The 20,750-nt window shown below is 43.8% G+C and overlaps 2 protein-coding genes across 11 annotated transcripts in view; one reads left to right on the top strand and one right to left on the bottom strand.

Moving 5' to 3' along the window:
• Positions 1–3,238, bottom strand: part of LOC109934669 (zinc finger protein 227-like) — a 19,957-nt gene extending 16,719 nt beyond the window's left edge. The window contains exons 1-2 of one of the 2 annotated variants that reach the window (XM_048616765.1): positions 1,979–3,238; positions 455–549 (exon numbers count right to left, since the gene is read on the bottom strand). The gene's annotated coding sequence lies outside the window, so the exon portion shown is untranslated. The remainder of the gene's footprint in view (positions 1–454; positions 550–1,978) is intronic. The other variant, XM_048616766.1, reaches the window with a different exon arrangement.
• Positions 2,085–20,750, top strand: part of LOC109934667 (zinc finger protein 271-like) — a 24,690-nt gene continuing 6,024 nt past the window's right edge. The window contains exons 1-5 of one of the 9 annotated variants that reach the window (XR_002261164.2): positions 2,085–2,278; positions 4,682–5,256; positions 7,759–9,436; positions 16,374–18,247; positions 18,703–20,700. Coding sequence is in view for 1 of the 9 variants with exons in the window: in XM_048616772.1 (XP_048472729.1) it covers positions 8,258–9,214 (957 nt within the window). In the remaining 8 variants the exon portion in view is untranslated. Of the gene's footprint in view, positions 2,279–4,681; positions 5,257–7,758; positions 9,437–16,373; positions 20,701–20,750 lie in introns of those variants that run through there. The other 8 variants (XR_007265555.1, XR_007265556.1, XR_007265559.1 and 5 more) reach the window with 8 other exon arrangements.

Genomic DNA, 20,750 nt, shown 5'->3' on the forward strand with positions numbered 1-20,750 from the left:
AAATGGGTAGTTTACTTCTGCCTGATGTTGAGTGTTGTTGCAGCTCCACTCATTAGGCAAATTAAGAGAAACAATCGGACAGTTAGGTTTTACGAGACTTGGGGATGCAGGTACTGAAATCATTAAATATTATGAACAGGGGCAGAAAACATTAAAATGCCTCATGGAATATCTCAAGGGAAAGAAAACAAGGGGATGGAAGTCACGTTAAAGTGATACAAAGCTCTGGTTTCACCAGACTTTGAATACTGGGAGTAGTTCTGGGCACCTCACCACAGGAAGGAGACATTGGTCTTGAGGGAGTGCGATGTAGATTTACAAGAATAGTCCCTGGACTGCACAGTTACATAATGAAGAGAGATAAAACAATCTAAGGTTATATTTCATGGAGTTTGGAAAATTAAGGGGTGATCTCATTGAAGTTAATTGACGGGATGACAACTTTTAATCTCACCTGATCTGCTATTCAATGTCACGTCCATTTCACCAGTCAGTTTCGCAGCTTCAGAAACTCATAAAATAAAACAAAGAACCACCAAAGCTTGAGATCTGAAACAAAAACAATTTGCTAGTGAAATTCAGCAGATCTGGCAGCAACTGTGGAAGTAAAGCAGAGTTAACATTTTAAGTTCAGGGACACTTCATCAGGACAAAAAGTTAATTCTGCTTCACTTCCCCCACCCCCACCCCCACCGACACACAGATGCTGCTAGACCAGCTGAGTTTTGCCAGGAATTTCTGGTTTTGTTTCAGAAAACTCACGTTGCTCCAGAATTGGATTGGCTGTGAGAGAGGTCGGAGAGTCCAACCACTCTGCCCATTCTCTCCTGTTCACTTCACAAATTCACAGTTATCCACTCTTGGAGCAAAAACAGGAAGGCAGATTATTGTCTCAATGGTTATAAATTAAGAGAGGGGAATGTACAATAAGATCCGGGTGGCTTCCTGCACCAGTTGCTGAAGGTAAGGATGTAGGTGCAGCGGGTGTTAACCTTCATGGTGAGAGTACAGAAGCAGGGATAGCTTGCTGCAGTTGTACACAGCCTTGGTGAAACTACACTTGGAATACTATGTGCTATTTTGGTCTCCTTGTCTGAGGGAGGATGTTTTTACAAGAGAGGGAGTGCAGTGAAGGTTTACCATACTGATCGCCGGGATGGCGGGACTGACAAGTTGAATTAGTTAGGATTACATTCACTGGAGTTCAGAAGAATGAGGGGGATTCTCAAAGAAACCTACAAACCTCTAACAGGACTAAACATAGATGTGGGAAGGATGTTGCTGATGGTACACGAGTCCAAAACAGTCCAAAGATTTGGAGCAAACCTGTTTAGGACTGAGTTGAGAAGACTTTTTTTTAATTCAGAGAGTGGCAAGCATGGTGGGATTCACTGTCATAAAAAGCAGTCAAGGCCAAAACAATCAAAACATCCTTGCAAAAGGATCTGGACACAGCACATGGAGCTAAAGGGATCAAAAGATATGGCAGGGTGAGGGGGAGCCAGGAGGAGGCGATTGAGTTCGATGATCAGCGACAATTGTAATGAATGAAGCAGCAAGCTTGAAGGATCAAACAAGCTACTCCTGCTTCTATTTTCTATGTTTCTGTGTTAATTTACAAGATAATAACCAGCTTCAAACACACACGGTATTTACAACAGGAAGTCAGACTCCTAAGAGTGTCTACACCTCCCAGATGATTACATCTTATCTTCTCATTCAGGAATAAGCCATCAACAAAACACAGCCTGGAAATTAGAAGGGAAATGCTTCCAATAAACACACTAAATATCCAACACACAGCTCCAGTCAAACAGTTCAGCACAAAGCACCGAGTAAACAGCTCTCTCAGCTGGATCTTCTCACACAGTATAAGGGACATTTGCACCCCTGATTGCCCACAGGATAGTCAGACTGCCTGAAGATTGGTGTGGATATTATGGGATACAATTTGTATAAAAGCTGCTCCTTCACTCACCATCTCCTCACTTGGTTTTCAGTCCCTATAGGAAGTGAACCTGCTCTGGAAGAGGAAGAGGGGAGAATGGGCAGAGTGGGTGGGCTCTCTGATTGACGTCTCTCAGAGTCAATCCAAATATTTCTGCAGCAACATGAGTTTCCGGAAGCTTGGGAAACTGACCGGTGAAAGTGGAGGTGACTTTGAGCAGCAGATCAGATTCGAAACACTCGGATGTGAACATAAGGAATAGATTCTTCACATTTTAAATGGAGTAACTTTTTCATGTCGGTACTGTCCATCGAACACTCATATGAGAAGGTACAGCATGCGTTAGCGTCAAACTCGGTCTAAAGTATTCCTAGGCATTTGGATTAACCCAGGTCACTCACACCCGGAACAGGTCAAGACGCTCCTGCCTCAGTCAATGCTGTATTACTGAATCTAATGTCATTGGAGGGCGAGTTGGGCGGAGGGTGTGGTGAAATAGATTGTAAACATTTACAGCACCAGGTGGAGACGATTCAGCTCCTCAAGACCAGTTACAATTTGAATACATGATGGCTGATCCCTGATAAACGTAGGAACAGCAGGATGTCATTCAGACCCTCAAGCCAATTCGAATCTGACTGATTCGTGTATTCATCTCCTTCACCCACAGCCTCCCTTATTCCTCAACACCCTTCCTGACGTAAATCAATCAATTTAATCAATTCCTCGAAAGTGGAATCGCAGGTAGACAGTGTGCTGAGTAGGCGTTTGGTACACTTGCCTTCTTTGGTCAGTGCATTCAGTATTGGAGTTGGAATGTCATGTTGCGGCTGTACATTGGTGAGGCCATTTTTAGAATAGCGCATACAGTTCTGGTCTCCCCACTGTAGGAAAGATGTTGTTAAGCTTGAAATAGTTTAGTAAAGCTTTACAAAGATGTTGGTGAGATTGGAGATCTTGAGCTGTAGGGAGAGGCTGAATAGACTGGGGCTTTTACCCTGGAGCATTGGAGGTTGAAGAGTTATCTTTTAGAAATTTATAAAATCATGAGGGGCATGGTTGGGTGAATAGCCAAGTTCTTTTTTTTTCCAGGGTAGGGGAGCCTATAACTAGAAGGCATAGGTTTAAGGTGTGAGGAGAAAGATTTAAAAGGGTCTTGAAAGGCAGTTTTTTCACACTAATGGTGGTGTGTGTATGGAACAAGCTGCCAGAGGAAGTGGTGGAGTTGGGTACAGTTGCAATATTTAAAAGGCACCTGCATAGATACATGAATAGGAAGGATTTAGAGGGATATAGGCCAAAGGCTGCCAAATGGGATTAGATCAGTTTAGGATATCTGGTCATTGCAGACGAGTTGACTGAAGGGTATGTTTCCATGCTGTATGACTCTATAACTCTATCTATGCCTTTACTTGACATTTCAAAATAGTGATTGCGCTGGGGTATTGGGAGATGACAGGATTTGTCTGGGAAGTGGTGTGGACATTATTCTGAATGTTGTGATATTGTTCAGCTTGGGAGATGTATTGCATTACTTTGTATCACTGGCAAGCAAGTGACAGAATGAGAATGGGCTCGATCGGAACTGCCCAGATAGTTTCATCTGATAAACAGAATGTAACAATGACTTTGAGATTTATTTCAAGGCAAACATTTTCTTTAACCCCAGAACTTGAACCCACAATCCTGGCTCAGGAGACTAGTGCCTTATTTACTAGGACACTGGGGCTGTCCAAAATACGGATTTCGTGATTGTAAGTGGACCCTTTGTCTCTATGTAATCACTGCCAAATTTCACACCTTTTTACCGGCTGGTGCCTTCTTTTCAAGCACAACCCAACTGGATCAATTCTAGGAGTGAGCTGACAAGGATCGTGATTTGCATGTGAGCAATTAATGCTGCAAAGCATTGTTTGTATGTGAGGAACAATCGGCTATTAAAAACTTTCCTTGCTTGTCCTGACTGTCAGTTTCAGTGATTTTCCCGACGCTGATTCCTGGCCAACTCCGTGGTCTTGCTGTCTCAACCGGCCTCACTCTCGTCACATCAATCACAGAAAAGGCCATCTCTGATCACTTCTATGGATCACTCAGCACCCAAATCCCTCTTAAACATTCTAGCTCTACCACCTTCTGTGTCCCTCCAATAGAAATAACTATTTCCCAATTCACTGACAACTGCACTCTCACAATCCCTAATGTCTCGGCCTTTCATCCTCCTTTCTCCACAACATTTCTGCAGTGACTGATTTACTCAAAGCCAAACTCACCTCTGGATTCCGAGTCAGTGGATGTGAAACGTTAACTCGGTTCACTCTCCACAAATCTCCCAGACCTGCTGAGTTTCTCCAGCAATTTCTGTTTTTGTTTGTTTCAGGTCTCCAGAATCCACAGTTCTTTATTTTGTTTTAAGTTTGGTGTGTGATAGTACTCAGAGGAACTGGAGAGGTGAATAGACTGATACATCCTGGGAGAGGGGAATAGACTGAAACATTTCGGGAGAAGGGAATGAACCAGGGCATACTGAGAGAGGAACTGGCCAAATTGAAGGTTGAACATTACAAATTGGAGTTGAGGAGAGCTGAACCTCCACGGGAGTCGAACCTTCAACAGGGCAGGGCAGTCAGACTCAACACGTGGGGCTGAGACTCACACAGCGAGCCCCAACTCTCTCCCTGGGTCACAGAGCAATATGTCATATTTCTCTCTCCTATTCTCCTCTATCTCTTCCAGGTATACTTTCTCTCCATTGCCGTGTTCTCTGTGCATGTGCTGATCCCATCTCTACACGCCATCACTACCTTAGATGCTGCGGGTCTTCTTGTTCTGATCTGCTGTCAAAAATATCCGAAGCTGCGCATCCCACGGTGATGTCATTTTGAAGGCTAACAAAAATAAACAATCCGCACACGAGAAATCGAGACACCAGCTGCAATAAGTGAGGTTTTATTCACGTGGGACTATGCAAGTTTAAATTTCCACCTAACCCGCTACTCGAAGTCACCTCCATTTCACCGGTCAGTTTGCCAAGCTTCAGGAAACTCATGTTGCTGCAGAAATATTTGGATTGACTGTGACAGACGTCAATCAGAGAGCCCACCCACTCTGCCCATTCTCTCCTCTTCCTCTTCCAGAGCTGCTTCACTTCCTATACGTACTCGAAACCAAATGAGGATAGCAGCTTTTAGACAAATTGTTTTCCAGCAGCTACTCCGAGAGTTAACGCTGGTGTTCACGGTGAACAGCTGAAGAGCTGAGTCAATACTCAGCAGCGAGGTTCTGGTTTGAAATCAATATGTAGACAGGAGGTGAGTGAAATTTGATTTGAAGGAGAGAAATGTCTGATGCATTGCTTTGTCCTTTTCTCGATCATTCATTCACCTCTCTTGTGGAACTGCAGACAGCTTGTTGACCTGTAGACTTAGCCTTGCTCACGAAGGCTGTTATATTCAGTCTGCCTTTTGGAGAGAGGTGGCCTGGGAAATGTTTAATGAAGAATTTTGGAGAGAGCACAGAATAGATTTACAGGAACAGTTTCAAGATTGAGGAATTACAATTACTTGGATAGACCGAAAAGAGTAGAGTAGAAAAGACTAAGAGTACATTTGGTAGATATGTTTAAAATCCTGATGGGCAGAAGAGTCATTGTTTGTTTGGCCACTTCAGAGTCAATCATGTTGTGTGGAACTGGAGTCACATGTAGACCAGACCAGACAGTTGTAGCACCTTCCCCTCCCTGAATGACAATATCTGGGATTTTGAGATTGTCTAAAAAGCTTGCACAATTTTGTTTTGAATTTATTCTACAAATTTCAAATGGATTAAAATCACAGCAAGGAATGGTTGAAATAAAGAGCAGAGATGCCTTTAAGGGAACTGGACAAGCACATGAGGGGAAAGGAACAGAGGGACTTGCTGATAGGGTGAGATGAAGAGGGGTGGGGGGAGGCTCAAGAGCATAAACAACAGTATGGATCAATTGCTGCAAAAGCTCAGCAGGTTTGGCAGCATCTGTAAAGAAAAAATCAGAGTTAACATTTCGGGTCCGGTGACCGTTCCTCAGAACTTATGGTGGCTGGGAAAATGTTGGTTTATAAGCAGAAAATAGGTAGGGAGATGGGGTAGGGAGTAAATGATAGCTTAGAGCCGGAAAAGAGAGAAGAGCAGTTGGATAGACATAGGAGTTGATAACGATCTGGCTAGGAGGGTGAATAGTTGTTAATGGACAATGTTAGTGACTAACAATAGGTAGTGTGTAATGGCAGAGTATGTGATAGCAAGGCCTGGTGTGCGGGATGGGGGAGGTTAGGACATGGGAGAGTTTAGGCCCTAAAATTATTGAACTTGATATTGACTCCAGAGGGCTGCAGAGTCCCCAAGCGGAAAATGAGGTGTTGTTCTTCCCACTTGCGTTGAGCTTCGCTGGAACACTGCAGCAAGCCAGAGACAGAGATGTTGGCCAGGGAACAGGGTGGTGTGTTAAAGTGGCAGGCAACAGGTAGCTCACGGTCTTTTTTGCGAGCAGAACGTAGATTTTCTGCAAAGTGGTCACCCAGTCTACGCTTTTTTCCCCCAATGTAGGAGACCATATTGTGAGCAGTGAATGCATTAGACTAGATTCTGGGAAGTGCAGGCGAAGTGTTGCTTCACCTGGAAGGTATGTTTGGGCTCTTGGAAAGTCGGGAGGGAGGAGGAAACTGGACAAGTATTGCACCTTCACTGGTTGCAGGGCAAGGTGCCGTGGGGCTGTAGGGATGTGTTCGGGGTGAAGGAAGAGTGGAGCAGGGTGTCCCAGAGGGAATGGTCCCTGCGGAAGTTGTACAAGCGAGGGGAGGGGAGTATGTGTCTGGTGATGGCTCTCACTGGAGGTGGTGGAAATGGCATCTGATGATCTTCTGGATGTGGATGCTGGTGGGATGGTAGGTAAGGACAAAGGGAACCCTATCGCTCTGTGAGGACGGAAGTGCGGGAGATGGGTCGGACCTGGTTGGGGGCCCTGTCGACAACGATGCTGGGGAATCCTCGGTTGAGGAAGAAGGTAGACATTTCGGAGGCTTCCTTGTCGGTGGACCTCATCTGAACATATGCGACGGAGATGGAGGAACTGAAAGAATGGGATGGAGTCTTCAAAGGAAGCAGGCTGTGAGGATGTATAGTCCAGGTAGCTGTGGGAGTCAGTGGGTTTATAGTGGATATTAGTGGCCAGTCTATCCCCAGAGATGGAAACAGAGATGTCGAGGAAGGGAAGGGAGGAGTCAGAGATAGACCAAGTGAAAGTGAGGGCAGGGTGGAAATTGGAAGCAAAATCGATTAACTTTTCCAATTCCGGACGAGAGTGGGAAGCAGCACCGATGATGTCATCGATGTATTGGAGAAAGAGTTGTGGGTGTGGGCCAGAATAGGATTGGAACAAGGAATGTTCCACATACCCCACAAAGAGACAGGCATGACTGGGGAACCATGTGGATACCCAGCCACCCCTCTGACCTGAAGAAAATGAGAGCTCATAGTGATTTGCTAGCCTGTTTTACACTCTGCCCGACTGTTTATTTCAATGCCCTTATGGTGCCTGGGAAGATGTGGTGGGGCGGGGTGGGTCTGAGTGGAGGAGAGATATTATTTACATTGTCTCCTCCTGGTTCCAGACAAGTGAGGTAAAAGAAAAGACTTGCACCTGATTCCCCCCAACAGACAGGGGAATAGCAAACTGGCACTCATTGTGGAACTGTCTCTAACTAAGGAGTCAGTCCCCTACAGCAAAGGAGGAGAGGGAGTTGGAAGAAATCATGTTTCCTTTTACTGTTTTACAGAAGGACTGCACTGTGCTACACCAGAGAATAGAGAGAGGGTAAACATCGCAAATAGATCCCGACCATTACCCAAGGAACAACTGCTCAACTGCTGGAAGACATCCAATCTCTTCACAGCTTTGCTGAACCAAGAGGAGGTTGGTCAGTGAAACACAATCTGGAAATTGGTTGGGTCAGGGGAACTTTGACATATCATCAGATCTGAAACTGGTCAGAGCCTTTCATCAGAACCAACCTTTCTGAAGGTTTGGCTGAGGGTGATCGGTCAGGGGGAGGCTGGGAAGAAGTGTGAGTGGCTCCAAGTGTGGTGAGATCATTCATTGAGCCTTAAGACACTCATTCCTACAAGTGAGAGGTTGTTGTGTTTGAGGTGTACAAAGAAGGTTCACAGTTTGACAATATTTCTGAACACACAAGGTACATCTGTTGTGTAACGGTTAACACAACTGCAGCCACCTGCAAAAGAAACCAGTCGCAGTTTGGTGCACTATCAAGGCTCATGACTAACCGACGTATTCACATGAGAGAGAAACCATTCACATGTGAGGTCTGCAACAAAACATTCTCGGAGTCATCAAACCTCCGCAGACACCGGCGCATTCACACAGGGGAGAAACCGTTCACATGTGACGTGTGTGATAAATCATTCTCGCAGTCAGAGAACCTGCTGAGACACCAACGCATCCACACAGGGGAGAAGCCATTCACGTGTGAAGTGTGTGACAAATCATTCTCAGAATCAGAGAACCTTCGCACCCATCTACGCACGCACACTGGGGAAAAACCATACACGTGTGAGGTGTGCGACAAATCCTTCTCCCTCTCCTCTACCCTCCGCAAACACCAACATGTTCACACAAAGGAAAAACCATTCAAGTGTGAGGTGTGCAACAAATCATTCTTAGACTCTTCGACTCTCTGCTCACACCAACGCATTCACACAGAGGAGAAACCATTCACCTGTAAGGTGTGTGACAAATCATTCTCTAACTCATCAACCCTCTGCAAACACAGACGTATTCACACAGGGCAGAAACCGTTCAGATGTGGATTTTGTGAGAAGGCTTTCACCAACTCCTCTGATCTGCTGAAGCACCAACACATTCACACGGGAGAGAAACCATTCACTTGCAAGGTGTGCTGTAAATCATTCTCGGCATCATCATCCCTCCGCACACACCAACGCTTTCACACAGGGGAGAAACCATTCACTTGCAACGTTTGTGAAAAGGCTTTCACCATCTCATCTGATCTCCTGAAACACCAATACATTCACACAGGAGCAAAACCATTCCCGTGCAAACTGTGTAATAAATCATTTTCACAGTCGACAAATCTCCGCAGACACCAACGTGTTCACACAGGAGAGAAACCATTCACATGTGAGGTGTGTGACAAATCATTCACGGAGAGATCGAATCTTCACAGACACCAGCGCATTCACACTGTGGAGTAACTTTTCAACTGTGAGGTTTGTAATAAAGGAAATGTGATGTCTTCAAACGTCCTAGGACATCAGAGGATTCACAAGGGGGGAAATTCTTCAGGTTTGGTGTTTGCGACCAGGCTCTTACCCACTCCTCTCCCACTCTCTTTAAACATCAGATCTTACAGAGGTTAGAAACCATTCGGGTGTGTGACAACTGAGTGTAACTTTGAACAGAATGCTGACACTTGGGTGAGCAAGGGAGTTTTTAATCTCTGTTTAGAAATGTATTTGTATTTAACATTTAACTAACTTACTGTTTAAAGTCTAAATTGCATCCAGCTTTAAGCCAGGATGTACAAGCTCTCTGAGACCTGTTCATTAAGTTATTTAATTAAGTGAAGTTAGTTGATTCAGAAAACTAGCTTAAACATTTCTTTCCCTTACCTGGGGCTGAGCTAACTCACATCCAGGCATCTCAGTGTGACTTTGAATAGAGTGCTGGGAGTTAGGTGAAGAATGGGAGAAAGTGCTGCTTTGCTTTTACTAACTTTTCACCATATAGGAATGGGCTCTGACTAAAGTACAGGGGAAGAAGCTAACCATTTGGTGAATATTTGGTTAGTAATTCAGGCCTGTTCTAATGCTATGGTTTAAATTTGTCCAGAAGAGGTGGGAAGATTAATAAATATTTCAAAGGAAACTAAATTATTAAATAAAATCATTAAGGAGTTAATTCAAATACATTAAGGATGGGAGGACGAGTGACATGTCGCAGGTGTAGCAATGTGGGAGCTGCTGGATGCCAACTTGATCCAGTGCAAACACATCTTGAGAAAGTTTTTGGAGATCAAGCAGCTTTAGCTCAGGGTTTATGAGTAGGAGACTGAACTATAGAGACTGATGCATCAGGTTGGGGGAAATTTACTTGGACAGTTTATTCCAGGACACAGTCACACCCCTTAGAATATGGTCTTCTGAAATGATTATTGGAAAGGGAAAGGAAAAAGAAGATGTGACGACAACTTAAGCGAGTAAAAAGATGAAGAGGACAGGAATGCAGGAGCCTCAGCTTTTGTAATTGTCCAAGAGGCTTGAGGTTCATTCAGCACATTTGATGAGAGTGAGAGCTGCATGGTGGATAAGCTAACTGACCATAGCACTGTGACACAAAAAATTATTCAATCGGGTACGGTGCAAAAAGGAACATAGTGATATTAGGGGATGGTAAAGTCAGAGGGATTGACCAAAAGAACTGCAGATGCTGTAAATCATAAACAAAAAAAACAGAAATTGCTGGAAAAGTTCAGCAGGTCTGGCAGTGTCTGTGAAGAGAAATCAGTGTTAACATTTTGGGTCTGGTGACTTTCCTCAGAACTGATAGTAGCGAGGAAAATGCGAGACAACAAGGTGCAGAGCTGGATGAACACAGCAGGCCAAGCAGCATCATAGGAGCAGGAAGGCTGACGTTTCGGGCCTAGACCCTTCATCAGAAATGGGGGAGGGGAAGGGGGTTCTGAAATAAATAGGGAGAGAGGGGGAGGCGGATAGAAGATGGATAGAGGAGAAGATAGGTGGAGAGGAAACAGACAGGTCAAAGAGGCGGGGATGGAGCCAGTAAAGGTGACTGTAGGTGAGGAGTTAGGGAGGAGATAGGTCAGTCCAGGGAGGATGGACAGGTCAAGGGGGTGGGATGAGGTTCGTAGGTAGGAGATGGGGGTGCGGCTTGAGGTGGGAGGAGGGGACAGGCGGGAGGAAGAACAGGTTAGGGAGGCGGGGACGAGCTGGGCTGGTTTTGGGATGTGGTAGGGGGAGGGGAGATTTTGAAGCTTGTGAAATCCACATTGATACCATTGGGCTGCAGGGTTCCCAAGCAGAATATGAGTTGCTGTTCCTGCAACCTTCGGGTGGCATCGTTGTGGCACTGCAGGAGGCCCAGGATGGACATGTCGTCTGAGGAATGGGAGGGGGAGTTGAAATTGTTCACGACTGGGAGGTGCAGTTGTTTATTGCGAACCGAGCGTAGGTGTTATGCAAAGTGGTCCCCGAGCCTCCGCTTGGTTTCCCCGATGTAAAGGAGGCCACAATGGGTACAGCAGATACAGTATACCACATTGGCAGATGTGCAGGTGAACATCTGCTTGATGTGGAAAGTCTTCTTGGGGCCTGGGATGGGGGTGAGGGAGGAGGTATGGGGGCAGGTGTAGCACTTCCTGCGGTTGCAGGGAAAAGTGCCGGGTATGGTGGGGCTGGAGGGGAGAGTGGAGCGGACAAGGGAGTCATGGAGAGAGTGGTCCCTCCAGAAAGCAGATAAGGGTGGGGAGGGAAAAATGTCTTTGGTGGTGGGGTCGGATTGCAGATGGCGGAAGTGACGGAGGATGATGCGTTGGATCTGGAGGTTGGTTGGGTGGTACGTGAGGACGAGGGGGATTCTTTTTTGGTTGTTATTGCGGAAACGCTGCTTGGCCTGCTGTGTTCATCCAGCTCTGCACCTTGTTGTCTCGGATTCTCCAGCATCTGCAGTTCCTACTATCTCTGTAGCTAGGAAAATGTCGGTTTTCATGCAGAAGATAGGGTGGGGAAGGGGGTACGGAATAAATGATAGCTGGGGATACAGCCCAAAGAGAGAAGAACAGTTGGGCAGACAAAAGAGTGGGTAATGATCTGGCTAGGAGGGTGAATAGCTGTTAATAGAGACTTTTAGTAGCTAACAATGGGTTATGTGTAATAGCAGACTGTGAGATAACAAGGCCTAGTATGTGGGGATGGGGGCTGGGGCATAGGAGAGTGCAAGCCCTAAAATTATTGAACTTGATATTGAGTCCAGAGGGCTGCAGGGTCCCCAAGCGGAAAAATTGGTGCCCCTTTATTTTGAGATTATACTGCTAGTCTGAGACTCTCACATGAAGGAAATAATCTCTCAGCAATTACTCTGTCAAGCCCGCTGACATTCCTACATATTTCAATGTGATCACCTCTGATTCTTCTAAATCTAGCGAGTAGCCCCCAACTTATTTAGCCTATACTCATAAGACAATCCCTCCATACAGGGGAACATCCTTAGTGAACCTTCTCTGAACTGCCTCCAATGAAATGATACCTTTCCTTAGATAAGTGGACCAAAACTGCTCATAGTACTTCAGATGTAGTCTTACCAGCACCTTGTACAGTTGCAGTTTTCTTCCCTACTCTTCTCATCCAACCCCTTGAAGTAATTACCTGCTGCACCTGTGTGCTAGCTTTCTGTGTGCACAGGTACCCCCAAGTTGCAGCCAAAATTTACAGCTTGCTGCAGTTTTTCACCATTTAAATAACATTATGTTCTTTTGTTCTCCCTTCCAAAATGAACAACTTTGTATATTCCCGCATTATACTCCCATTTGCCAACCTTTTACTCACTTACTTAACCTGTCAATATCTCTGTCCACACTCTTTGTATCCTTCTTGTAACTTGCTTTTCCACAAATTTTCATGTCATCTGCAAATTTGGCTACAGTATGCTGAAGGATTGATGAAGGGTCCAGACCCAAAATGTCGACTTTTCTGCTCCTCAGATGCTGTCTTACCTGCTGTGCTCCTCCAGCTCCACATTTTATCGACTCTGACTTCCAGCACCTGTAGTCCTTTCTATCTCCTAGTCGCTGAAATGTACATTTTAACAGCAGTGAACCCTGTGGAATCCCACTGCATATAGGTTACCAACCTGAAAAAGAACCCTTTATACCCACTCACTGTCTTTTGCCCAGCCAAATATACCCTAATATACTTCCTCCAATGCTGTGGGGTCTTAAGACTTAGCCTTTTGTGAGATACTTTGTTAAACACCTTCTGGAAGTCAAAATACAACACGTCTACTAGCTCCCCTCTATCCACTCTGGTTGAGATATCCTCAAAAAACATCCTCAAAATAAATTTGTCAGGCACAATTTCCCTTTCATGAAGTCATGTTGACTCTGCTTGATTAGATTATGATTTTCCAAATGTGTTGCTATTCGTTACTTAATAATTGATTCCAAAACTTTTACAAAATTGATGTTACCTGCTTTTTGAGTTCCTCCCTTTTACAAAAAGGGTGTCACATTAGCAATTTTCCAGTCCTGCAGTACTTCTCTAGCATCCAAGGAGTTTTGGTAAATTACAACGAATGTATCTCTGTAGCTACTTCTTTTAGGATTCTAGCATGCAAGCTTTCAGGGCCAGGGCACTTATTTGCCATTAGTCCCATCAGTTTATCTAATACTATTTTCTACAGACAGTGATGGTATTTAATTCCTCCCCTGTATTCTTTAATATTAATAGGATGTTTCAAGTAACTTCCACTGTAAAGACTGATGCAAAATATCTTTTTAACTCCTGCCATTTCCTTGTTTCCTATAACCATCTCCCTAGATTCATTTTCTAAGGGGTCATAGAATCATACAGCACGAAATAGACCCTTCAGTCCGACATCCCAATCTGACCTTGTCCTATTTGGCCCATATGTCTCCAAACCCTTCCTATTTGTGTACCCATCCAGATGCCTTTTAAATGTTTTAATAGGTAGGTGATAGCCTAGTGGTATTATCACAAGGCTATTAATCCAAACACTCCGGTGATGTTCTGGGGACTTGGGTTTGAATCCCGCCTTGGCAGATAGTGGAATTTGAATTTGAAATAATAATCTGGAATTAAGACTCCAATGATGACCATGAAATCATTGCTGATTGTCAGGGGAAAAAAAATCACCTGGTTCACTAATGTCCTTTAGGGAAGGTAATCTGCCACCCTGCCTGGTCTGGCCTACATGTGACTCCAGACCCACAGCAATGTGGTTGACTCTTAACAGCCCTCTGGGCAATTAGGGATGGGCAATAAATGCTGGTCTAGCCAGCGGCGCCCACATCCCATGAATGAATTTTTAAAAAATTGTACCAGCCTCCACCACTTCCACTGGCAACTTGCTCCATGCACACACCACCTTCTGCATGAAAATGTTATTTCTCAGGTCTTTTCCCACCCACCTTAAACCTATGGTCTCTGGTTTTGGACTGCCCCACACTAGGAAAAAGACCTTGGCTATTCACCCTATCCTTGCCCCTTATGATTTTATAAACTGCTGTAAGGTCACTCTTGGCCTCCAATGCTCCAGGGAAAAAAGCCCCAGCCGATTTCAGCCTCTCCCTACAACTCCAGTCCCAGCAACATCCTTGTAAATGTTTTCTGCACCCTCTGGGTCAATGTTCATTTTGACCTCTGTCTTCTTTTTTCTATATTTAAAGAAACTCTTATAGTCACTTTCTTTATTCCTCACTAGTTTGCCCTCCTTGTTTATTTTCTCAGTCCTCTTTATCTTTTTAGTCCTCTTTTACTAGATTCTGAATTTATCCCAGTCTTCGGAGCTTTCACTGATTTTGCCTTTTTGTGTGCTTGGTTTCCTAGGTAATTTGTGCTTAACTATTAGTCTGGAGCTGTGTGTTAGATATTGAGTGGATTTATTGGAAGCATTTCCTTTCTGATTTAGAGATTGAGGTTTGTTGATGGCTTATTCCTAATCTGAGAAGGTGAGATTGAGATGTCATTATCTGGGAGGTACAGAGTGTCTGAAGATTCTTCCTGATTTCAATTGTTTGTGTGTGTGTGTTGGGAGCTGGTTATTACCCTTTGGACTGTGAATGGTCAGTTCTGATTGTGTATTGGAATGTGAATGTTAACTCTTGTCAAACCTCTCCAACACCTACCACGACCAAATCTCTGTAACCGCCTCAGAAAAGAAAATGAAGATTTACAATATGTAGAGCCTTTCACGACCACCAGATGTCCCAAAGTGATTTTCAGCCAAAAAAGTACTTTTTAAAATATCGTCACTCTCGATATGAATTCCTTTGAGTTTTGCCCTGGCTGGTCCGGGGATGGTATTATTTGTGAATGGCTGAAGGGCTGGGTCAGTGCTCAGAACTTTATGAAATTGAAGTTTGGAGAGGAGATCAATTGAATCTTATTCAATTTTGGGAAATGTGTGATGCGCTGCTTTGTCCTGTTTCCTGATTATTCAGCTGTCTTGTAGAAATGAAAGCAGCTTGTTGTTTTGTAGTCTGAATCACAGAAGCCCTAGTGTGGAAGCAGGCAATTCAGCCCAACAACATGCGAACAGCATCCCACGTAGACCTATCTCCCAACCCTTTCCCTGTAACCCTATTTATTTCCCATGGCTAACGTACATGACCGAACATCCCTGAACACTGTGGGCAATTTAGAATGGCTAATGCACCAAACCTGCACATCTTTGGACTGCCAGGAAACCAGAAACCTACACAGACATGGGGAGAATGTGCAAACTGCACACAGACAGTTGCCTGAGGGTGGACTTGAACCAAGTCCCTGGCAATGTGAGGCAGGAGTGCTAACCACTGAGCCACCATGCTGCCTTGCTAATGGAGACAATATAGAGGTTGTTTGTTACAGAGAGGCTGAGCTAGCCTGGGGAATGTTCAATGAAGATTTTTGGAGAATGTTCAGAAAAGATTTACTGGAAAACTTCTAGGATTGAGGGATTAAAATTACTTGGAGAGATTTGTTTGCTAACTTTCACATTTAAGTTGCCCCATAATTTTTCTCTGAAGATATTCATTTCCTCACTTTTAAGCTCTATGTTCTGAATGAAACTTGTGTTTTCTGCTGTGAAGACAAATAAAGCAGTAGTTCAGTGCTGCGACCATTTCCAAATTCTCCATAACATTTTCTGCCATCTCTGCTTCGAAGGAACTAATGTGTATGAGAGCTACTCTCTTCCTCTTTAAATATTTACAAAAACTCTCCCATCTGTTTTACTTTTTTTAAAATCAGTTTTTTGGCAGAGCTTTGCTAGTTTCTAAATAAACTCCCAATCCTCAAACTGTGTAGTTTTGTTCTTCAATAATGCAAGCCTCTTCCTTTAATCTTCATACTATCCTGAACTTCCTGAGTGAGACACTGAGTGGGGATTTCTTGCTTATTTTTCACTGCGTTTTTACAACGATACCTCTGAGTCTTATTTACCCAATTAGCCTGAACTGTGCCTCCCTTGTACCAACATAATTGGCTTCAAGTTTAGAGTTGTTAGGAAATTGACATTTTCAAACTCATGCTGGAAATCAAAGATATTGTAATCATTATTTCTTGGTGGTTCTTTTACTATGATATTACTAATCAATGCTGCTTCATCACACCGCAGATAGATCCTGACCATTACCCAAGGAACAGCTGCACAACTGTGGGAAGACATACAATCCCTTCACAGCATTGATGAACACAGAGAAGGTTGGGCAGCGAAACAACCATCTGGAAATCTTTTGGGTCAGGGGAGCTTTGACACATCATGAGATCTGAAATCGGTCAATGGTCTGCAGCCTTCCATCAGCACCAACTTTTCTGAAGATTTGGCTGTGGATGGTTGGTCAGGGTGAAGCTGGGAAGAAGAGTGAGTGGCTCCAAGTGTAGATAAAGCTTCAATCATTCATTCAGCCTCATGAATCATTTCTACAGGTGAGAGGCTATTCAAATGTGAGGTGTGTGAAGAGGATTCCAAAGGCTCGTAAAATATCCTGACACACAAGGTGCATCTGTGGAATAACTATTAACAAATGAATAGTTACATGGAAGAGAAACCCTTCAAGTGTGAGGTGTGTGATCGAGCTTTTAAACAGTCATTGATGCTTCTGAATTACTGTTGCATTCATGCAGGGGAGAAACCATTCAAATGTGATGCGTGTAACCAGAGCTTTGCGTATTCACACGGGGGAGGAATCATTTAGGTGCAGGGTGTGCAGTAAATTGTTATCACGGTCACTGACACTCCTCATGCACCAACATGTTATATGGAGAGAAACCACTTAAGTGCAACAAATCATTCTCAACATCATTAGACCTTCGTATATATCAATGCATTCTTACAGGGGAGAGACCAAACCGTGTGAAAAGTCATTCTTGTCATCATCAGTTCTCCATGTGCATCAATGCATTCACACAGAAGAGACTGGTCAGATATAAAGTGTGTAACAAATTGTTCTCACAGTCAGGAAATCTCTGCACATACCTTCGCACCCACACAGGGGAGAAACTGTTCAATAGTAAAGTGTCTGAAAGATCATTTTCTGCTTCACCAGAGAATTCAGACAGGGGAGAAACTATTCACCTGTGCCATGTGCAGTAAATCATTCACAAAGTCATAGAACCTCCTGTTCCCTCACAGGATCCACATGGGAGAGTGAAGGACTTACAATGGAACTTTCATGATGTCTTTGCTCATCCAGGGCACCACAGGATTTACACAATGGAGAGAGTCTACAGGTGCAGTGTTTGTGACAAGGCTTTCGCACAGTCAGCATTTCTCTTCATCAACACACCCACCCAGGAGAGAAACAATTTAGTGTGACTTTTGTAATGAAATATTAACAGTTTGTAGACCTTGTGGAACATGAGTGAACCCACAAACGAATGATCAACCTATATTTTTGCCCATCTTGTCCTCAGAGTATTTACCTGTACACAGGGTGTTCAGTGGGACTGGGACACAGAACAAGAAGCAGCTTTCACTCCCATCAAACACCAAGTGATGACATCACCAGTGCTGAGGGATTATGATGTCAACAATGGAGCCACCCTGCAGTGTGATGTCAGTGACACAGGACTTGGAGCATCCCCATACAGTGAGGGCAACCCGTTGTATTTGTATCCAGTTAACACAAACTGAACAACACTGCACACGGATGGATAAAGACAGCCTTGCTTTTGAACCTTTTGGGGGAGAGAGAAAGCAATCTGACCACAAGCCGTTCAAAGCATCTCTCTCAAACCACTTGTATTTGCACAAGGGCATTTGCACAGGCTGTTATTTTTCTTGTAGAGTCGATACTTGGAAATAAAGGACAAGCAAGGGAAGCAGATGTACATCGTCGACATGCTGTCGAGAGCTGCTGTCACTTTCAAGTTGATGGTGTTTGTACAAAGTGTGAAATCTTTCAGCAACAGTATGACATGCTCAAGAGTCATCAATCCAGTGGAGACATTGAACCAGATCTTCAGGTCTCCGACTGTCATAGACTGGAGGTAAGATATTGGAGCTGTTTACACTGACACACTGTTCTATAGCAAATGTGTAGGAAGTTTGAACATCCAATAAGTCAGGACCCTCCAAAAGTTCAGACAGTCCATCCCTGAGACTTGAGACAATTCCAAAGTATTCGCCTGGATAGTTACCAGGAAATTTTAGGCAGGAAGAAACTTTGTATATCTGCTGGGTGTCCATGCAGCTACTCACACTGACCTTGCAACTATCCCACTACCACAACCCTCTAACTCCCTGAGATCTGGCCTGATGAGACCATCACTCCAGCAGACTCAACTGTCCAGCTTTCATCACCCGACTACCCATTAAAAACCAAACTTATCTAAGACCTGAACCACCAACTCATTCACCAGCGCACCAGGTACCACCTGTACTCATTCTCTTCACTGCTGTCTGTGTGGATTCCTGCACTGATTCTCTTTACTTTTCCATGTAGATTCCTGTAGTGAGGAAGTTCATCTCACTGCTGCATCAGAAGTTTGATCAGAAAACCAAACTAGGTAATCGGTAATTTTCTGTCTAGTGTCAAACACAGGGACTCTGACTCAGAGTCAAAGGTTTGGAATAACCTACCAAATCAAGCATACTACACAAGGTGTAACTTTTCAAATGCTAGGGAAAGTCGAGGTAAAAGGATGGCCTGCATCCATAAAGGACAGACATGGTACTGTAAGAGAGTAAACGGAGATGAAATGATCACCGAAGATGGTGATACACCATGTACAAAAGAAGAAGGATCATTAACCTGAAAGAGATGAGAAAAGACATACTGAAGCACATCCTACACAAATTATTAAGGAATTGAGTCTAGTCTATGGAAGGAAAGAGAAGTGCTCTACTGGCTAAAACAAGCAATGAGATAAAGGACCACATCAGCAAGTGCTATGTTTGTAATGAACATCAAACTAAACCAGATAAAGAGCTGTTCATGACTGCTGACATCCCAGACAGCCCATGGATAAAACTTGGAGTAGACCTCTTCATTCTCACTGGAACTATCTTGTCACAGTCAACTGCTATTCAGGTAGCGGGGAGTTACAGCAGTGACATCAGTGACTCCCAGTGAGACTGTAGAATGTATGAAAGCACACTGCAGTCATTATGACATTCCTGATATTGTGATAAGTGAGAATGACCGCAATTCATGAGTGACAAATTCAGACAGTGATTTGAGAAATTCAGCCCCCCATATCATTTTCACACTATCACCAATATAATAGAAAGGCTGAAGAACTGGTGAAAATTGCTGAAGGGATAAATGTGTACAAAGTGATCTTCAAGCGAAGAAACACACCTACCGAAGGCAGGAAAAGTTGCCCAGTCCAGCAGGTAATGTCACATGGTACACAGATTGCTCTTCCAATTGATAAAATTCGACTGAGGTCAGAAATAGGAACGGGACTGAGTGACAAGATCAAAGTGAAATGACAGAAAGCTAAACATTACTTTGAGCAATGTGCTAAATCATTGTCAGGATTGAGAGTTGGACAGCCAATCAGAGTGCAGATGTTCAATGCATTCAAGAAAAGGCAGCCTGTGTGGTAACTTGAGACTTGTGTACAGAAGTTGTCACTGTGATCGTTAACAGTGAAAGGAAACTGTCAGATCCGTTGTCAAAACAGCAGTCACCTAAATGCAGCCAGAGAAAGTGCATCTTCATTGCAAATAGCTGAAGAGGCAACTGAGTGAAGAACTGAATGACCATCAGTCTCAGAAGTAAGCCAGCCCCCCAACAAATGCAATGTATCAGCAACAACAGTTATCACAGTAACAATGACTTCCTGAGAACACTATGGGTATATTGACACCACCACAGCCTGCTTCAAGAAGCTCACTACCATCTTCTCAAGGTCAGCTGGGAACTCTGCAACAAATAGTGGCCTAGCAAGTGATGTCCACATCCGAGGAACAAATTTAAAAAAACCTACTGGCATGGCCGCTATATTCCCCAGAGAGACAGCGTCACCTCAAAAACCAAAAAACATTGAGATAAACAGCCAACAATTAACACACATATGAGAAGACCTAAACAATATAATGTGTGTATAGACACAGAAGAAATTGGAAGAGACAAAGAACAAAGTTATTTGTTCATTTCATAATTTTCTGTATTGACTGTGAATATGGAGTAATTTTTAATTAAATACTTTTTCAATATGAAGTGGGGTGATTGAAATAAGTATCTTTAAACACTGTAAATTGCCATATGATTGTGATCTCTGATGTCGATTGTAAAGAAAGATTTTGATGGAAATAGCAATTTTACATGAAACATGGATCATTGTTTACAATTCCGATTGCTCCAAATACATTTAATGAATTTCCAGAAGCTTGAGAAATTGACTGGTGAAACAGAGGTGACTTTCAGCAGCAGATCAGGTGAGGATTTAAACTTGTCATTGTCCCATCTGAATAAAACCTCACTGACTTATTACAGCTGTTGTCCTAATTCCCCTGGCAATCATTTAATGGAAAATGCTAGTG

The sequence above is a fragment of the Rhincodon typus genome, chromosome 35, assembly GCF_021869965.1.
Source record: "Rhincodon typus isolate 14 chromosome 35, sRhiTyp1.1, whole genome shotgun sequence".
Taxonomy (NCBI): Eukaryota; Metazoa; Chordata; class Chondrichthyes; order Orectolobiformes; family Rhincodontidae; genus Rhincodon; species Rhincodon typus.